Genomic DNA, 19,897 nt, shown 5'->3' with positions numbered 1-19,897 from the left:
AGAGTTTAGGAGGAACACACTAAAAATATGAGGCAAAAATCTGGACTTTCTGTAAAAATCTGTACAGTTGAGAGATATGCAAAACTGCTTGAAGCTCCAGAACAGCTCTGCAGGGATGTATTTTATTCCTAGTGTCTAAATCACCCAGAGCTTTACATGGTGTGTGCATGGTGGTGTGTCGTTCTGTGGCTGTGGTTATGTCTCTGGGTTTTCATGTGTGTGTCTGTGTGCATTTGTATGCTTGTCCTTTGACAGAGTGTTTCTACTGATCTAATATTAGTTTCTTTGCTTTTGTCCACTGACTGAAAGGATAGTCATTGTATCCATAGCAACAATATGTTATTTGATTAGGTAGATAATAAATGAATGTTTTTTTAAGAATTTCATGAGCTCATCAATACCCAACTGCATCAGAAACAAATTCCTTCCATGTGCTGTAAGCTGTTTATTTTGCACAATATATATCATTTCCTAGCACCAGCAACTTCCAAAAGTACTGCTCAGAGTTTGCTTTTACCTTTATCTTTGCCAAATTACTTTTGTTCTTGACTACTGTTAACATTTTATATCTTGAAGAAACAGTATATCAATGTAATTAATGCCCTTCCTACAACTCGCAGTTGAGTGTTCTCATTCTCTTATTTTTTTCCTTTGGAAAGAAAACATTATTCTCCCCAAACCTGCATTTTCCAAATTTTATATTACTCCTGCACCTTATGCATTACTCATTGACTTTGTTTGGACCTCTTTATATTTCTTCTCAATGAATAACTTCAAGTCATCGGTTCTTTCCCCATTCACACTGCCTAGTATGAAACATTTTCATTTTAACATAATGTTCTGAGGCTATCCCTTCCTCTGAGTTCATGTTTTTAATTGCCTGCTTTTCCATCCTGTGCATTTCTATCTAATGTCTTATTATTGCTGTTGGATTTAACAAATTCTGTTCAGAACAAGGCAAGTAATTTTATATATCTGAGCTTTTTGTGTTACTCCTTTCCTTACCCAGAATGCATTTTATTATTCATCTGGGCTGCAGCTTTTAGGTCCACAGGTAATTACTAGGCTAGCTGTCCTTGAGGATCATTTTAAGTCTAGCCAGGTTCCTTTTTGTGATCAAGTTAACATATCCCATTTGGTTGGTGATTAGGTTTACCCATCCCATGGCAGATAATTATATATTACTCCTAATATGAATAACTGGATCATAATTATGTATTATCCCTAATAAAAATAACCAGAGACAATTTGAGGGGACACATACATGGGATAAAGCATTTAGCAACTGCCTCTGTCTATTAGTAGTAAAGCGAGTAATCATGGGGTATCTTGTCTGTTTCCCATCCATAGACCCAAGTTGTGTTTGAATATGAACAGGGATAAACTTTGTTGTTTGTGGATGGGAGTGTGTTCCAGAGTAGTGGTATCCTCTGTGGGACATACCTGCCTAAACAAACTGTTCTGTTAATGTTGCAGAAGAGATTTAGATCTACAGACTAAGTACTTCTGATGTCATTTCACTTGCTGATGTGTAGTAAATACATTAGTATTGGTCAGGTGGATGCCTTGTATTCCAGACACAGGTCACCTCTTAGCAGTCAGAAGGATACTGAGTATAGTGGCAGGGCTTTGAGTTGGTCCACTTAAGGCATATTGTTTAAGCCTTGTATACTTATAAGAATGTATCTCTGTGGGTGTTCTAGTTGTTGCATGCATCTGGACAGATACATGCCAAAGTGGGCATTATGTTCATTGATTGGCTTAATGAGGACTGAGCAAAGGGGGACAATGACATCCCTAGAACTAGGCACTATCACTTTGTTTAAAAGCTGTGCAATATAGAAAGTCTTTCTTACAATGATGGGCACATGTTGGTCAAAAGTTAGGTCACTGTCTATATAAGTTCCTAAATTCTGAACAACTGGGTCAACTTTTAAAGGAGTATTGTCTGTGTGGTAGTTCTCCGGGGTAGAGGAGTTCCTAAAGGATACAATAATGCAATTTGATTTTGGCACCAGATATTTATTTTGGACAAACCCTCCTACAGGATGGGAAAATCATTTGTGGATTCAATAATTGCTCCTAGCTTCAGCCATCTGTAAATTCTGTCAGTCAGAGCTCTTTGGTATTTGATCTTATTTTAAAAAAGTAGATATCAAACAGTAATTATGTTGTACCTTTCATTTGTTAATAATATTTTCTTGGATATCCATTTGCCATGTTTGTATGTTTAGCTTCAATGCCATTCAGTACATACTGAAATTGTATAATGAATATTTGTTTCTCTGGGGCATGTTTTATAAAATAAGTATATACATTAGCAAAAAATTAAAGCATTGTGGAGTTTTTATTTCTCTATTTCACCAACCTAACTAAACACATAAAATAAAAACAAAGAAAAAGTTTTGAAAAAATGGCTTTGTTAAATAAAAATCTCTTCCAGTCTGGGGAACATAATTTTTCTACTTTTCTTTTCCAGTCAGGGGCCGTATTTTTAGCCTGGGTTCAAAAATTAATCCACTAAATTATGAGGTAAGCTATTGTGAAAAATGAATTAATTTGTTTTTAAGTTTTTGCACAGTTTATTCCTTTACTGATTTTGTACAGCCATTTCACACTACATTTCAGGACTACAACAGTGATATATAATATCTCTCAAGTATGCACATTAATACTTTTCTTTTGGAAACAGGACCTATTGACTGCATTTTTTTAGATACCCCAGATGTCTTATCCATACTCCAATGCTACTTGTTTGGTGAAATGTCTACTCTGTTAAGAAAGTTGATTTGTTAGCTCATATATTCACTTAATGTGCTGATGTATAAGTGTAATCAACACTGTCTTGATTCATTTAGTGTCCTCACATAATAATGTCTTGCTATAACAAGTGTTTTAAATATATATATATATATATATATATATATATATATATATATATATATATATATATATATATATATATTAGAGATAGATATATATATATTCTGTTTGATATGAAAATGGTCTGTTGGATCAATATTCTACCCTGAATAATAAATACAAACATGCATACAAAAATCCATGTATACATACATAAATAACCTTAGTTATGCCCACAATTTTGTTTAATTTTAATCAACTCAACTAGCTATTGCTTCAGTACCCTTAGTTACTGAGAGAACAGTATCATTGAATGACCAATTGGTCCTCAATTTGTCTTTCAAAAAGCTAATTACATTTAGTATTATTTCCAAAGGTAGAGAGAAACTGCTTCAGCCAGACTGTTCAGAGATTATTTTGCTGTCAACAGTTGGCAGAAAATGTCTAATTTGAGTTTTTTTTTTATTTTTTTTATTTCACAGTATGCCTTGGTTGAAGTAATAGTAAGTACTTTTAAATGTCTTTTTATTTAGCTGCATGCATGTGCCTGCTCTAACATTCACTAGCGCTGATGCTTGCACAATTTACTGTCTATACTTTCTAAGCATACTATGCCAATGTTACTGAAATTGAAAAAGATTATTTTGGACAATATGACAAACAAATTTTTGTCATGGAAACTTCATCTTCCTCCTTTTTCTTATCTTCCTCTTGCAAACATGATAACATATGAAGTCTATTTTTACTTTTCTTTTTCAGAAAACTAAAAGTTTGCATCTATAACTGTGCCATAAGTAATTAAGAATGGGAGATATTCTAAGGGTAGCATTAAATTAAGTTGATGCTGATGTGGAATTTATCCAAATAAAAGTAGATGTTTGCAAATTTTGTTTATGATGAGTTGATAGTATACTCCTTAATAAATGATGATGAAAGACAATATTCAAAAACAAAGTAAAATAATGACATACTGATGGTCAGTAGTCTGAAATATGTGCCTCATGCCAGTATCACAAAAAGAATTGTATGCAATGGAGATGAAGCCTACACAGCTGCGCACTTGGAGTAATCCAAATATACAGCAGATATGCAAATAGGTTCAAAAAGCAAAAATATATGTGATTCACTGGCATGTGAATTTCAAAGTATAAACTAAATACACAAATTTTGTTTATATCACAAGAGCAGCAGACATATCTTACATATACTAGAAATGGCAAACCCAGTGTTAAAGTATTGGTATTGTTATACTTCACTCACAATGGCCATGCAAGAATGTTACATATAAAAGATACATTTTATCACAAAAAAATATGTTTTTATTAGAAGGATTCAAAAACATATATTCATATGGAATATTATATAGAAAGGTATTATTGTACAACCAAACTCTGTCAAGCCTCCAACATTATTATATTTATTTTATTTATTTATTTTACATTTGTTGACCGGGCTAGTCTAACTGGATGCATGTCCATTTTCAGCAGAGGCCCGGAGAGATAAGGTCCACTTAAAAAGATTAGCAAAAAGATTAACATAAAATGATTAACATATTAATGCATGTACAGAAATTATTTGCAGATTATTACATAACATTTCAATCATTGAATACAAAAGTTATTACAGAACATTAGATACATTTGTTAAACTCTATTCTTAAGGAAATGTTTTTTTTTTTTTTTTTGTGGGTAGAATAAGGAACAGATATGGTTAGTCCATGAAAGAAAAAGTAATGGTTGAGAAATACTGGGTCAGCAGTGATGATGATAGCAATGCCATTTTTGATTAGTCTGGGTTGTTGTTTTCAGGTAAAGTTTCAATTTTTGTTTAAATAGTGATAAAGAGGACAGTGATGTCAGTTAATTTGGATGTTGGTTCCAGTATTTTCCAACAGCATTAGAGAACAGAGAGTCACCAGAGATATTGCTGGATATACTTGTGGATACTAGTAATTTCTTGGATGAGCGTAAGGTATTAGGGTTTTTATATGGGGTGAAAAGGTTTGATAGTATTGGAGTTCTAGTTGGTTGGAAGAGGGTTTTATGGGCAATGGTAAGTTGGTTATAATGGAGTTAATTTTGTATCTCAAGCCAGCCTAGTTGTTTCAAATTATGACAGTGGTGGGTCCTGACAGAGGAAGATGTGGCAAATATAGCTATGTTATTATAAGAGATTGACAGCTTGTTGAGGTTGCTTTTAGTCAGATTTGTGTATATGGATGAAGCATAGAGGAGTGTGGAGATTAAATGGGTATGGGCAATAGAAGTTCTGGCTTGTGGAGTAAGGAATGGGTTTATCCTATAAAGGGAGCCAAGTTTCCTATTTGCAGTTTTTATAGTATTGTTAATGTGAGTTTCATAGGTAAGGTTGTTATCTATTGTTATATCTAAAAGTTTAGTGGTTAGGTCTGGAGATATAATAGTACCATTATTGGATAGGACTGAGAAGTTTATTGGGCTGGACTTACGGGTGGGTGTGAAGAGCAATAATTTTGTCTTTTTGGGGTTCAAGAGGAGGCATCATTATAAAAAACAGTTTTCCACTATTGTAAACATTTTCTGTGTTAAGGACTGGAGTTCAGATGAGGATTTAGCTGAGCAGATGATTGTAGAATCATCTGCATATTGAATGCAGGTAGCTTGAGTAATTGCTAGGTGAAGGTCATTTATATAGACTTAGAATAGGAGGGGACCAAGAATTGAGCCCTGAGGGACTCCTAGTGTAACGGGGAGATGTGAAGATAGGTTATTGTCCCAAAGCACAGCTTGTTGTCTGTTGTTAAGGTATGATTGGAACCATTGAATAACCAGTTAATTTAGGGAAAGAGATCTTAGTACATTTATAAGTAAATGGTGGTTGACCATATCAAAAGCTTTGGAAAGGTCAATAAAGAGTACTGAGGAGAGGATGTTATTATTTTTTGTTATGATTGATACTATCAGAGAAGGATAGGAGAGCAGTGGTAGTACTATGAAATGGTCTAAAGCCATGTTGGCAATTTACAAGTAGATTGTTTTGCAGTAAGTGATCTAGTAGTTGTTTATGGATACATCTTTCCATTATTTTAGCTAAAGGAGAAATTAATGCTATTGGGCGGTAGTTGGAGTATTTGTTAGAATTGCCAGCTTTGTGTAGGGGGATGATGTGGGAGCTTTTCTAGATGGCAGGAATATTTCCTTCTCTTAAGGTTCTATTTATCAGGGTTGATATTGGATAGGCTATAGCTTTGGCAGCTTTTTGGAGATATTCTGCTGGTAGTTTATTGGCTGATCGGGTTGATGGCTTAAGTTTTTGTAGAAGATTGCAGATAAGATGAGTTGGGACTGGTTGACAGTGGAATATAGGGAGTGAATTTGTTGCAGAATTTAGGTGACTAGAATCCTGAGTTGTTATTTGATTGGCCAGTGATTGGATGGCCTTTGTGAAGAAGGTATTAAAGGTGTTTTCTGTTTGTCTAGGATTTTTGGGTTGGGCTCCTGTAGGGGATGGTGTAGGGGAGTGACCAGGGTGAAAAAGTTTGTTAATGCTAGCCCAGAACTTTTGTGGATTCCTTTGGTTTGTTTGCTGGAGATGACAGCAAAACTTTTTTTTGTCAAAGAGAATGTATGTATGTTTTGTATCATTTCTCATTTGCTTAAATTTAAGTTGGTCTGCGGGTTGCTTAATAGATCTCCATAGAGCCCAGAATTTGTTTCTAAGTAGGATTTTCTGTCTGGTTTCCTTAGTGAAAAAAGTAAACAGACAGGAGACTGGTAAAATAACAAGAAAGGCAAGCCAAAAAGACCGTTAAGCCAGAAAAAGTTCTTTTGTATAATCCTCTGGTTCGTTAGTAAGTTCGTAGCAAATGCCAGTAATAAAAGACAGTATATTAAACCTCTTTTCCCGAATCATAAATAACACCTCCAACTGAAGTCAGGAGTAAAACCTTAACACAAATTTTATTGAAAGAAACAAGCGTTTTCGCTGTAGTCAAAGCTGCAGCTTCATCAGAGAAAGAAATTCAAAAAAAGCGCTAAAGCAAGGCTTTTATAGGTCACACCCTTGCCATAAATTACTGTGTGCTCACAATTAAAGACATAGTCTTCAAAATGTTCACTAAATACAGCGCTCTAAATCCTGAGTTATTAAAAATAATCAAAGAAGTATAAGAAGCCTTATAATTCGTAAATATACAATTATACAATTATAAAAATTTGTATTATAAAATAGGAACCTTATGATAGTTCCTAACAAATCTATTATGTAAACCCTAGTTAAATATAGGTCATGTGAATATATTAAATTGGTTATATAAATAATACTTTCCTGTAAAAGTAGTATACTAAATACATATACATAATAATAAAACAATAAAACAAAATAAATAGTTATCTTCTGTAACTTCTCATTTTTAAGACACATGCTATATTACAATACTCATTCAACCCCAGAAAGGAGAATGAGTCTAATAACAGTTGCCAGTCCAACTCTCTATTTTCTAAAAGAAGTGGAACTGGACCTCCTCTTTCTGGGCTTACTACCTGGTCTATGGCCATAAAATGAAAACTGTGTCCTTGATTCCTAATAACATGTTTGGCCAAAGCGTTCTCTTTTTTTAATTTCCTTATTGCGTAATCATGTTCGTACAGTCTGTCTCGTAATCTCCGATCAGATTTACCAATATAAAATGCTTCACAGCAGTTGCAGTTAGCTAAGTAAATTATAGATCTAGATTCACAGTTAAGTCTATGTGTTATATTATAGTTCCTGCCACAGATCACAAATGAGTTGGTAGCTTTAACAAAATAGCAATAGTTACATGCCCCACACTGAAATGAACCTTTTGCTCTAGTAAGCCAATCATGCTTTTTAGGTCTTTCTAGGAGGGTTTTTAAGTTATTGCCTGTCCTGTATGTGATCAAAGGTCTACTACCTAGTTTTTCCAATAGTTGCTCATTGTTCGTTATATAATACCAGTTCTTGTATAGGATAAATTGAATATTCTTTGAATCAATATTGTAGTTTATGATAAAACTATTTACAAAACAAGCCTCTGTTCTCTCAATATTTAGAAGTGAGTTTGAAAGAGGTATATGACTTTCGAAACTTAAAGTTAATTTCAAATTCCTTGCTTGATGGTCTATAGTTTTATGTGGTAAAAGGTGGAAATTGCCCTTCAGCCCTCTTTTTATTAACCTCCTCTAATAGTTCATTGAACAAGATAGGAGGGTAATCTCTGTTAGTAAACATACCCTCCAAAATGTTACATTCTTCCAAGAATAATTCCTCTCTACTGCACATTCTGGCTGCTCGAATTAGTTGCCCTTTTATAATAGCCTTCTTTTGTTTAAACGGATGGCAGCTATTATAATGTAAAAGTGAATTGCAGTAGGTTGGTTTCCTGTAAATCCTGGAGAAGTATTCACCCTTATCAACATCCTTGTTCAATTGTACGTCAAGGTAATCAATAACTGAATCTGAAAATTTTGACGTAAATTTTAGAAAATTAGTTGTGTCATTAATGAAATTGACAAAGTTCATTGCTAGTGAATAGTCACCATCAAAAAGAATGAAAATATTGTCCAGATACCTTGTGTAAAATTTAATATGCCTCATTCTAATAATGTTGTTAAAGATGTTATTTAACTCCCAGTAAGCCATGAATAGGTTAGCAACAGTGGCTCCACATGGGGACCCCATTGCCACCCCTTGCTTCTGTAAGTAGTGTTTCCCATTAAAAGTGAAATAGTTTGATGTAAGTATAATATCTAGCAATTGAGATACTAGATCTATTTCACTTTTAGGGGCCTCCAAGTGAGTTAACATTAATGAAATCCATTCAACAGCCTCAAGGTGGGGTATAGATGTATATAAGTCTATGACATCTATAGTAAGGAAGTTAAAGGTGTCACAATAGTCAATTTCATACATTTTACTTAGAAATGACCATGAATCTTTGCAAATGTGTGTTATTTTCTTAATATATTTGCTTAAAATACTTTCTACCAGTTGGGCACTAGGATATGTAAAGGAGAGGCGACTGTCAATCAGGGCACGTACTGGAGGGTTAGACATGTTTTTGTGGATTTTTGGTATGACAAAAATCACTGGTGTCCTAGGCATGTTGATGTCAATGTAATTATAAGTATCCATATCAATACACCCACTAATAAACAGGTCCCTTAAAAAACCTCTGGTCCTAGAAAATGAGGTATTCTTTTCATTCAACGACGATATGCTATAAGCTGGACTGTCAAGGACTGATTCCATCTTACTAATGTACATGTAGTTGTCAAAAATCACCAGTCCACCTCCTTTGTCTGGTTTAACTACTCTAACTGGTGCTTTGCATAAATCTTCTAGTGCCTGTAACTGCTCTTCAGTAGTGTTAAAATTAGGTTGGTCATTTCTAAGATGAGAAGATGTGACCATATACCTGAGATCTAGTTCACATGTTTTTTCAAACAATGATAGTATAGTATGTAAAGTGGGATTATATGTACTTGCTAGTTTTAAACTAGAGCCCTTATTAGTAATATTGTTGTTAAACATAATATGCAAGTTCAATTTCCTAACAAAACATTTAAGGTCTATCAAAGTCCTGACAAGGTTGCATTTGGTTGTAGGAACAAAGGTGTTTCCAAATGGTAGAAGTTCTATCAAAGGTGGAGACACATAAAAACTTGAAAAGTTATAAATGGTAAAGTCACCTTTTTCATTTTTCAGGATACGCAAGACACCTAAAATGTTATTGTCAGTAGTAGATTTAGAGTCAGGGGTGGGATCAACGGTCACTACCGTTTGGTCCAGTTTTTCTTGAAGTGTGGCCGGGACCTCGAGTTCCCTAAAAAACGCCCTTCGGAGTTTTCGTTCCTTTGGTAGTTTCCTTTATTCTGTTGACCACTCCTAGTATTATGTACTTTGGCCACATTACCACGTATAGGTACATCGTCATTAAAGCTCCCTTCTACAGCATCAAAATCTCTCCTTTCTACTGTATTAGGATTGTTATTTTCATTCTCAATCTCAATAGCATTACTAGCATGTTGGGCATTAGTAAAAGTCACTAGTTTAGGATATGCTGTTTTGTTAGAGTAACTCAGCCTATCCCTTGCCAGTTTTTTTTATTTTTATTCATTTTTAATTTTTCCACCAGTCCATCAATACTCAAAGAAATACGAGAATAATCATATTTGTATCTATCAAAATACAGATTTTGTTTCAAGCAAATATCCAAATTGTTAACTTCTTCAATTAATTTAGAAATCTATGTTGTAATGCTTAGAAATTAGTTCCAAAAGTTGGACACCTTGATTGTCAAACAATGTTGCTAGTTCTTCTCAAAAATCAGCATTGTTAAATAAGCCAGTAGGGCAGAAAGATGAACGGAGGCCCTTAGGAATAATTTTTTCAGTTATACATTGCTGAAAATAGACTACTTCTAGTTGTAGTTTTTTTTAATTTCAGTAATTTGTTGTCAAAGTCTTTTAAAGTATCAGCGATGGTATTTTCACTTACCATAGAAGTAGCTGAGCCCATAGCCGGTTGTTCCTGAGGGAAACCAAACCTTAAGTTGTCAGTATTTTGAATCCAGACACCAAAATTAGGAACACCTATAAGCCCCGGAGGCATTGGTAAGCTAGTACCATCAGGCAATGGCAGAATCCTATCCGTTGCGGTAAGCCTAGCACTGTATGCACTCTGAGATGCGTCAGAAATATCCTCGTTGTGGACAGGCTGACCTGGTGGTATAGATTCCAAGTTCGATGATGGGTTAGCACCAGTAGGAGTTGGTAAAGCTGCTTCCTGTAATATCCGAGAAGGCAAGGCAAAATGCGCTGCTGAAAATCCAACTGCTTGTGGTGGTGTTGAATTGACGCATTGGTCCAAAGCGTCAAGTTTGTTAACAATAAAGTCCATTCTTTTGTTCAAAGCTTGAATTAAGTTAATAAGGTCATTTTCATCATCCGTTGCAACTTTATTAGTTGTAAATAAGCCTGGACTAGACGGGCTATTAAGGTTGCCAGTTGCCATACTAACAAAGTAAACAGACAGGAGACTGGTAAAATAACAAGAAAAGCAAGCCAAAAAGACTGTTAAGCCAGAAAAAGTTCTTTTGTATAATCCTCTGGTTCGTTAGTAAGTTCGTAGCAAATGCCAGTAATAAAAGACAGTGTATTAAACCTCTTTTTCCGAATCATAAATAACACCTCCAACTGAAGTCAGGAGTAAAACCTTAACGCAAATTTTATTGAAAGAAACAAGCGTTTTCACTGTAGTCAAAGCTGCAGCTTCATCAGAGAAAGAAATTCAAAAAAAGCGCTAAAGCAAGGCTTTTATAGGTCGACATAGTCTTCAAAATGTTCACTAAATACAGCGCTCTAAATCCTCAGTTATTAAAAATAATCAAAGAAGTATAAGAAGCCTTATAATTTGTAAATATACAATTATACAATTATAAAAATTTGTATTATAAAATAGGAACCTTATGATAGTTCCTAACAAATCTATTATGTAAACCCTAGTTAAATATAGGTCATGTGAATATATTAAATTGGTTGTATAAATAATACTTTCCTGTAAAAGGTCCAGTTCCACTTCTTTTAGAAAATAGAGAGTTGGAATGGCAACTGTTATTAGACTCATTCTCCTTTCCGGGGTTGAATGAGTATTGTAATATAGCATGTGTCTTAAAAATGAGAAGTTACAGAAGATAACTATTTATTTTGTTTTATTGTTTTATTATTATGTATATGTATTTAGTATACTACTTTTACAGGAAAGTATTATTTATACAACCAATTTAATATATTCACATGACCTATATTTAACTACGGTTTACAGAATAGATTTGTTAGGAACTATCATAAGGTTCCTATTTTATAATACAAATTTTTATAATTGTATAATTGTATATTTACGAATTATAAGGCTTCTTATACTTTGATTATTTTAATAACTCAGATTGCTGTATTTAGTGAACATTTTGAAGACTATGTCTTTAATTGTGAGCACACAGTAATTTCTCTGATGAAGCTGCAATAAAATTTGTGTTCAGTTGGAGGTGTTATAGGTTTAATATACTGTCTTTTATTACTGGCATTTGCTACAAACGAACCCAGAATTTGTTTCTTTCTTGTTATTGTACTGGTTTCCTTAGTGAGCCATGAGGCTGGCTTAGACTTAGTTCTGATAGTACGCTTAGGTGCATGATAGTCTAGGATTGTTAAGAATTTTGAATTAAAGTAATTCACTGCATCGTCTAGAGGGAGGTGTTTTATGGGTGTCCAATCACATACTCTAAGTTCACTTTGGAAATAGTCAGGATTAAAGTTTTTGTTGGTTCTAATTGTTCTATGTGTGGTTGGGTTAGGAGTAGTTGTCTTATTCCTAATGATAAAAATGACTGAGTGGTCACTTACATCTGCAGGAAGGGTTCCAGCCTTATACATTTGTTGGTGATTGTTTATGAGTATCCAGTCTAATATACTCTCTTTATTACTGGGTTTGTTAATTCTGGTTGGGAAGTTGATCATTTGTAAAAAATCTGTGTAGCTTAATATGTGAAGTTGCCTGATTATGTGTGGAGGTTTTCCAATCAATATTAAAGTCTCCTAGAATTATAGTCTCTTGAGGGAAAGATGAAGATAATCCAGTGAGGGTGTCTTCAAGGATACAGGTATTATTACCAGGAGGTAGGTAGATACAGATTATGATTATTGATGTACTAGCATTGAGTTAAATTTTGGTGGCAAGGATTTCTACATTATTATGAAGAGTTAGATGGATGTCTAGTGTGGAGATCTGTAACCCTTTTTTAAAGAGTATAGCAACTCCCCCTCCCTGTTTGATTTTGCGGTCTGCTCTTAGGATATTGTAACCAGGTGGTAAGATTTCATTATCAGTAGTTAAAGGTTTTAACCATGTTTCTGACAATCATAGTATGTCAAAAGAGTGGACATCCAGGAGAGCATGGAGGTAGGCAGCTTTGTTATTTAGGCTACGTATATTAAGGTGAGCTATAGAAAGTGAATTAGGCAGTCTAGGTGGGATAAGATTTGAGTGATTAGGGCTTTGGAGTTCAATATTATCAGAGTGTTTTGGGCCAGGGTTGGGATGGATGTCACCACCGGTAAGTAGTTGAGGTTTTGGACAAGGGTAGTGGAGTACATTAAGTTGGTTGAAAGGTTTTCTAAGTTTTAGATGGACATATTTAATATGGATTAATCTGTGATACTTTGGTAGTATGTAGGCAGGTAGAGATGTAATATTTATACGTGTTTGGGATGTTGTTGGTGGTATACTACTTGTTTGCTTTTAGGGTAGTAGAATTGTAAGTAATTAGAGTGTTCATAGAAGGGTAGTAGGTAAGATGCAGTTAAGAAAGGTAAAATAGTGATAATAAGTAGTAGTTTAGTATGTGGTGGGGAAGCTGGTGTTTGCATCTTGAGTGATTTGAGCTAGAGGTGTAGTTAGTAAGGGGAGGAGTTAAGATAGATCTAGTTAGAGAGAAGTAATTGGCTTTGGTCAGGTGATTAAAGTAGGTGGAGGATATGATTGGTTTTGAGAGGGAAAGGGGTGTGGTTTGAAAGTATAAGTCTAGGTGTACTGGGTTGGGTGGGAATTGAGGGTAGGGTAGGGGAGCGGAGTGAGCCCGCAGGGCGAACGGAGTGGAGCAGACCAAGGACAAGAGAAACTGGGAAGACAATCAGTGAAAGTTGAATAGAGATTCCAGGTAGGTAGTCTGAAGGTAAAGGACAATAAGTTGCTGGAGGGAGAGAAAGAAAGGATGGCAATACAGTGATATTGGGATATGTAGAGTGTGGGAGAAACAGGTAAGCAGTTGGTAGAAGCACTTTGCTGCTAGTTGAGAATACAACTAGCTGATTAGTGGGCAAATACTGTCATCTAGTGGGAGAACACTATGATAGCAGCAGAGATACCTCAATGAGAACAACAAGTGGGACAGAAAGAAAAGAAAAATGGGCAAAGTGGGAGAAACTAGGGCCTTAGTTAAAGATTAAAAATATAAGGAGCAAAGTAGTAGAGTAAGGCTGCTAGTAGTCCTGGCTGGAGTAAGCTTAGATATCATATACCATGATCCAGGGTAAAAACTAGTTAAATTTACAGGAGGTAATGAACAGACAGTACATACTTTGCAATGCTTCTTTTGTTTCCATAAGTAATACAACACAGTAGGTGGTTTAGGTTCTTCCCTGTGCTATGGCTGGAGTGTTTTTGAAGATTAACTTTAATTATTTGTGTTATTCTAGTTCGTAGGTAGCCAGCTGGTCAGGATTGCAGGGGAGTACACAGCTGACAAGGTGGAAAAAAGCTGAGAAAGATAGAGAGAGAGAAAACTATTATGGGATAAGTGCTATAATTATACTGGTGTTAACTTATGCATTATTAAAAACATCCAGTTTGCAAGGGCAAACAGTACAGAATTCAACAAACAGTGATAGAACAAGCAGAAAAAAGCAGAGTATGTACAACAAACAGTCGTCAGTTAAAAATGATGCAAATAAAAATCAGGTTTTAAGAACCTAATGTGTTCAGCTAACAAAGCCTTAACAATGCTAATACAGTGTTGACATTACTATAAACCTTAGAATAGCTGTACAACAAACAGTTGTCAGTTAAAAATGATGCAAATAAAATCAGGTTTTAAGAACCTAGTGTGTTCCGCTAACATAGCCTTAACAACGCTACTATAGTGTTGACATTACTATAAACTTAAGAAATGGTTAGGCTATTGGAACATTAAAATGCCCCCTTTCTTGTAATTGAATAAACGTAATTCTATGTATGATCGTATCACAGTTTAATAATATGTACAAGGATAAGGCAAATACTGGCGTTTGGATTGGGAGCAGGTGAACTATAAAGGATAAATAGTAAGTCAACAAGCTCCTACCAATGGGAATACTTCAGGCATGCCATTCTTCATGAAAATATTATTAAAATTAGTAAAACTTTGCTGTTACTGGAGAAATTATATGGGGTGGGTAGAAATGGAGGTAGGGCACAGGACTGAAGCATGATCAAGTAGAATGTGGACATAGAGAGTCAGGTATACCACTTTTGTGCTGTAACTGTAATCCAGAGAAAATGATCAATGATGCCTCAAGTTCAGAACAGGAAGGCAACAGCACCCCTGGTGCTGTAGTTTATAAAGTAGTTTAGCTTCTGCAAGACGTATTACTATATCTTTGAAGTGATACTTCTCTGTATGTTTTTAAGTTTTACCTTTAGCCAAAAGTTACACAATATCACTGTAAAAGACCTGATAATATTTAAAAAAGAATGCTTAAGCAGTAGTAGCAATACTCTGTTGAGTTACTACTATGGCCGTGAGTGTCTGGAACTTTCCATGATGCCTTCACCTTGCTTGTTCATATGATCATGACATCGTAGGAATTACAAATTGAGTAAGTCCTATGACTATTTACACCCTACCAGTACACATCTTCAGTATGTACCTCTCACTTCTAAAAAAGGCAAAACAGGTAAAGCCTAAGACAAGTTTGTTGGTGTCATTCCAATTATCCAAGTTAGTCCTAAAGGATGTGAGGGTGTCACTCTGTTTAATATTTAGGGATACCTTATTCCAGAGATGGGATAGAATACTGGGTAATATATCTGTCCCTTTGGTGTTTTTTATGTGTAGGTTGTTGGAAACTTAGTTCTACTGTTAATAGAGCTGTTTGTAGAGATACAAATGATCAAGGAGGGCTAGGGCTATTAGGACCATTAGCATAATGGAATTCAAGAAGTAGCTCTCCTCCTAAGAGACTGTAAAAGAACAAGTGTGGAGATAGGATTTCAAGCCACTCTTAGTAGCTAAGGGTTCAGTCTTAGTAGCTAAGGGCTTTTAGGCTTAGTGATATTTTGGTTAATATGTGCTAGAGGTTTGCCAACTTTATGATGTGTCTTGCAGACACATACCAAGGCAGGGTCTATATTAGCATGTCACCAGGGCAGAACAACAAATGCCCTTATGTCAACACATTTTAAACAAAATGCCTAAATCTCAAATGGCCAGAACAGTGATTATTGGGCCGTTATCGGGAATTTGCCATTTCCTCCACTGTAGTGCACTCTCAGAGTTGGTATACTTAAGTAGGGTGTGTGTGGGGGGACAGCCCCCCAAATCACAGGGTGGGGGGCAAAGCTCCCATCTTTATTTTGTCTGGTTTTTTTTTTTTTTTTGCTGGCCCAGCGATTTTTTCCCTGGGAAAAAAAAAATCACTGTTCTGGCCATTTGAGATATTGACATTTCGTTTAATATGTGTTGATGTAAGGGTGTTCGCTGTTTCACCCTTTCACCTTGCTAATATAGACCCCCAAGGTAGACAATTTACTCTATAATTGGTCTTATTAACACAGAGTACAAAGGAAACAATATATTCTTTCTGCCTGCACAAGATACTTCTAGACATCAATTGTACTAAATAGTAGGATTTCCTGACTACTAATGCTACATGGTGGTCAAACAAGTGGCTGTTATTAACAGTGGTACCAAGATCTCTAATTCCTGTATCAGTTTGGAAAGGGGGCTTGCTATGTTATAAGCTGGAAATGAGACTATTTTTTCAAATGCAACAATACTACACTCTTACATTAGCACCCTTTCATTGGATCATGGGTATATGAGAATTAGTAGTTGCTACAGTGAAACTGTATTGAAGGTTGATCAAACAATAGCATCTAGCTAGGATCCAATGGCAGACTCAGTGAACCACAGGTCTAGATGTATAGGTTGGAGGTCAGAGGAGGTAGGCCAAGAAGAAAGCACCCAGCACAAATTCCATAAATGTACTGCAAGTTATTTATTGCTTTCTGAAGTGGCATCTACTACTTTAACTATGTGTATTTTGCCTTTTATCCAGGTTGCTATCCCCCTCACCATCTAAAGATGCATGATTAAGTCTCTTAATTTAATTTTAGTACCGAAATAGGGAATCCCAAACGCCTCAACAAGGTCTAGAAAAGGTATGTTTATGGCGTGACCACTATCAATAGCCCCCTTTACTTCTTGAAGAGATTAACCAAGTTAAATAGATGTAATCTCCCTTTGACATAGCCATCCCCCGGTAGGACTAAGCGAATGATACTTTTTATACTGCAGTTTATGAAGCCAGAAATAATATGCTCCTTGGCCTTGCAAATTATTCTAGCTTGACTGATATATCTATAGTATCTGGATCTGTGCTAGAGCATCATAAGGGCAGTTATCCACAAATCAGGAAACACCACATGGCTACGTTTAGATTAAATGCATAGTTATTTGTTGCCTAAGTAAATTGTCCTGTGCCATTGAGAAATCAAGCTTATGGTAAGCTCCCGTAAGATCTTAGCTGGCACCAGGGATTCTGGATTTTACAGAATTTTTAATATTTTACTTTGGAAAAGTTTACACTAAACTGCAAGGATATAGGTTATAGGTTTAACAGTTTATCAAAGGATAGTTCAAATCACCTATCAAAAATGTATTATTGATTATGGGTATTTCAGAAAGTACACCATGGAACCTGGATAATCTGTTTAGAGGTTATATTGTCTCTGAAAAATGGTGAAATGCTGTCTGCAGAGATTCTTTTAATCACTTATTAGCATAAATCACTTATTGCAGGTGTTTCTGGGAAAGAACATATTGCTAATCAGTATTAGCTGCTCCCCCAAAATACCCCATTATTCTATAGCACAGCAGGTAGAATGATCCACCACACAGCTTCTTCCAACTATGGAAAATCACTGCTGTGAGTCTGTCTCTGAAATGGAAAGAGTTACCATGAGGGGTTGACCATATTTTGAAGGCTTTACCTCTAACCCTTTCAGTATTCCATGGCAAGTCTAACATACCATCAAATTAAAGGCATCATAGACAGGGTGGGCCTATTGTGCTCATGGTCTGGACTGAAATGCCAGAAAACACTCAAAAAACATTTCAAATTATTTATTTATGCTGTGTTGACTGTGTTGTCCCACTAGGCTAGTGGCCTTTTTCAGGGGAGAGCTTACATGATATACATATTGACTAGGGAAGATTTGACCAGGGGACTGGGGAACTATCCCTACTATCTAGAGCTGTTAGGTGGTGCTGAAGGGCTGATACTGTGGTTCCTGGAATTCTAAGATGAAAGAGTACAACAGTGATAGAGAAAGAAGCAGAAAAAAAATTATTGAATGAAAGAGTAGGATATTAAATATTTGTGACAGACCTGGAAGTCAGATGATTGGAGACAACAGTGTTGGTAAACTTCATGAACCAGCAGAGTCAAAGAAAGGAGAGGAAGCACAATGGAGTGACGCGGTAAAGTAAATATTAAAGGATGAAGAAATTGAGAGCTAGAGACCTAAGTCTTAGCTGGTGAAGGGAAAATATTGGTGGTATTTTCAGCCAGTGTTAAGAGTTTAAATCTGCAACAAGGATATTTGTTAAAAAGAATGAATGACTTATGTGGATGCAGCTAGGTGTAGATGACTGGAAAATGGAAAGGAGAGAGGACACTGAATTACATTCCTTTTTGGAATGATTGGCATTTCTTGTTTTAACTTCCTTTAATACCTCACTTCATCTCAGCATCTAAGGCATCTACCCACCATCTAGTCCACCTATACTACTTACTCTGTATCCTCTCTCACTCCTTAATCTTTATTTCCTCCTAGAATGTTCACCTGCTTACTTCACCATCTTGCCAAACACTGCTTTATATCTGTCTCAGTTTACAGCCATATCTGTTAATGTGTAAAAAGCTTATAACTATATAATTGTTGTGATTGTTACTATTTGTTTTAATTTTTCAATATGTGCCATCACGGATGTATCCAAAGCTCCTATAGATACATGAATGTACACTCCATGTATATCCACTGTCCTTCATGTGACTGTGTTATTCATATTTTATGCTGTGGCTTTTGCTGGCATTGTTCACTTGCATTTATATCATTTTTGTTTTATTAATTCTGTACTTAATGTATCTTTGTGTGGAATGTTTCACCCTGGGCCTCTGCTGAAAAAAGACCTGTGTCCAGTTGAATATTCCCAGTAAACAAATATAAATAAATAAATTATAAATAATAAAATGTACAGTTTTTCAGCAGCCATGGAGAAGATGTTCCATGGTAACATTAAAAAGTAAATACAATGCCAGTGTTAACAGGTAAGACAATATGGACAGTATTATTTTGCCACTGGGTTTTGCCATTAAAGACATAAGGTCATTAATTCATTTGGTAGCTGAAATTTTCAATCGTGAGATTTGAAAGCTTTATTTATTTATGTATGTATTGGAATCATGTATGACTGAAACTGAAAAAGGAAGGAAAACAGTATAAATACTAAAGCCTATTTATTTTACAGCTTGAAACTACAACTAAAATAGAAAATAAATGTGCAATTTAGGACTTCAGATATGGATGAACATAAATTGAACATTTTTTTTCTTCTATATAGTAAAGAATATGAAGTTAAAAATATTGTGTTGGGTGTTGGAAAATATGGGTACTAATGGATGTTATGGATGGGAAAGTATAACATATTTCAAATACTATTATTATAAACAAACAAAATAACAGTCCGACCACCACGGCTGATGGCATACAATGCAAAATGAGCAACAGTAGTATACATTTCAAAAACAATTTTAATGCCACATAATAAGTGCTATAACAAGACGTGCTTCTTCAGATCCTACAAACACAAACTGAAAAAGTGATAACATTTAAAATATAAGAAATCAATCAAGAAACACAAACAAATGATGATGTATTGGATGAACCCTCAATACAGGCTTTACAGGTGTAGTAAAATTTAATCCAGACATTCCATGTGCCTGCAGTGTTGCTATGCATTTCATTTCCAAACATTTGGTTTTGTTGACAACATCCCCTCCCCTTAAGTTATCCTTTAAAATCTCTAGGACGGTAAACTTAAAAGTGTGTCCATTATTACTGCTAATATGCTTACAGAGAGCATTAAGGCTGTTCATCCTCCTAATATCCCCTAAATGCTATAAAACCCTTTCTTTTAACTTCTTGTTCATCTTGCCTA

The 19,897-nt window shown here is 35.2% G+C and overlaps 1 protein-coding gene across 1 annotated transcript in view; it reads left to right on the top strand.

The window, feature by feature from the left end:
* Window positions 1–19,897, top strand: part of LOC122808699 (alpha-2-macroglobulin-like protein 1) — a 1,234,219-nt gene that overhangs the window by 160,173 nt on the left and 1,054,149 nt on the right. The window contains exons 4-5 of the mRNA XM_044079685.1: window positions 2,480–2,532; window positions 3,345–3,365. Of these exons, the coding sequence (XP_043935620.1) occupies window positions 2,480–2,532; window positions 3,345–3,365 (74 nt within the window). The remainder of the gene's footprint in view (window positions 1–2,479; window positions 2,533–3,344; window positions 3,366–19,897) is intronic.

The sequence above is a fragment of the Protopterus annectens genome, chromosome 8.part0 (genome assembly GCF_019279795.1).
Source record: "Protopterus annectens isolate FY-2018-M chromosome 8.part0, PAN1.0, whole genome shotgun sequence".
In the NCBI taxonomy this organism is placed as follows: domain Eukaryota; kingdom Metazoa; phylum Chordata; order Ceratodontiformes; family Protopteridae; genus Protopterus; species Protopterus annectens.
Note: the sequence above shows the minus strand (reverse complement) of the source record. Positions and strands in the feature narration are given on the sequence as shown.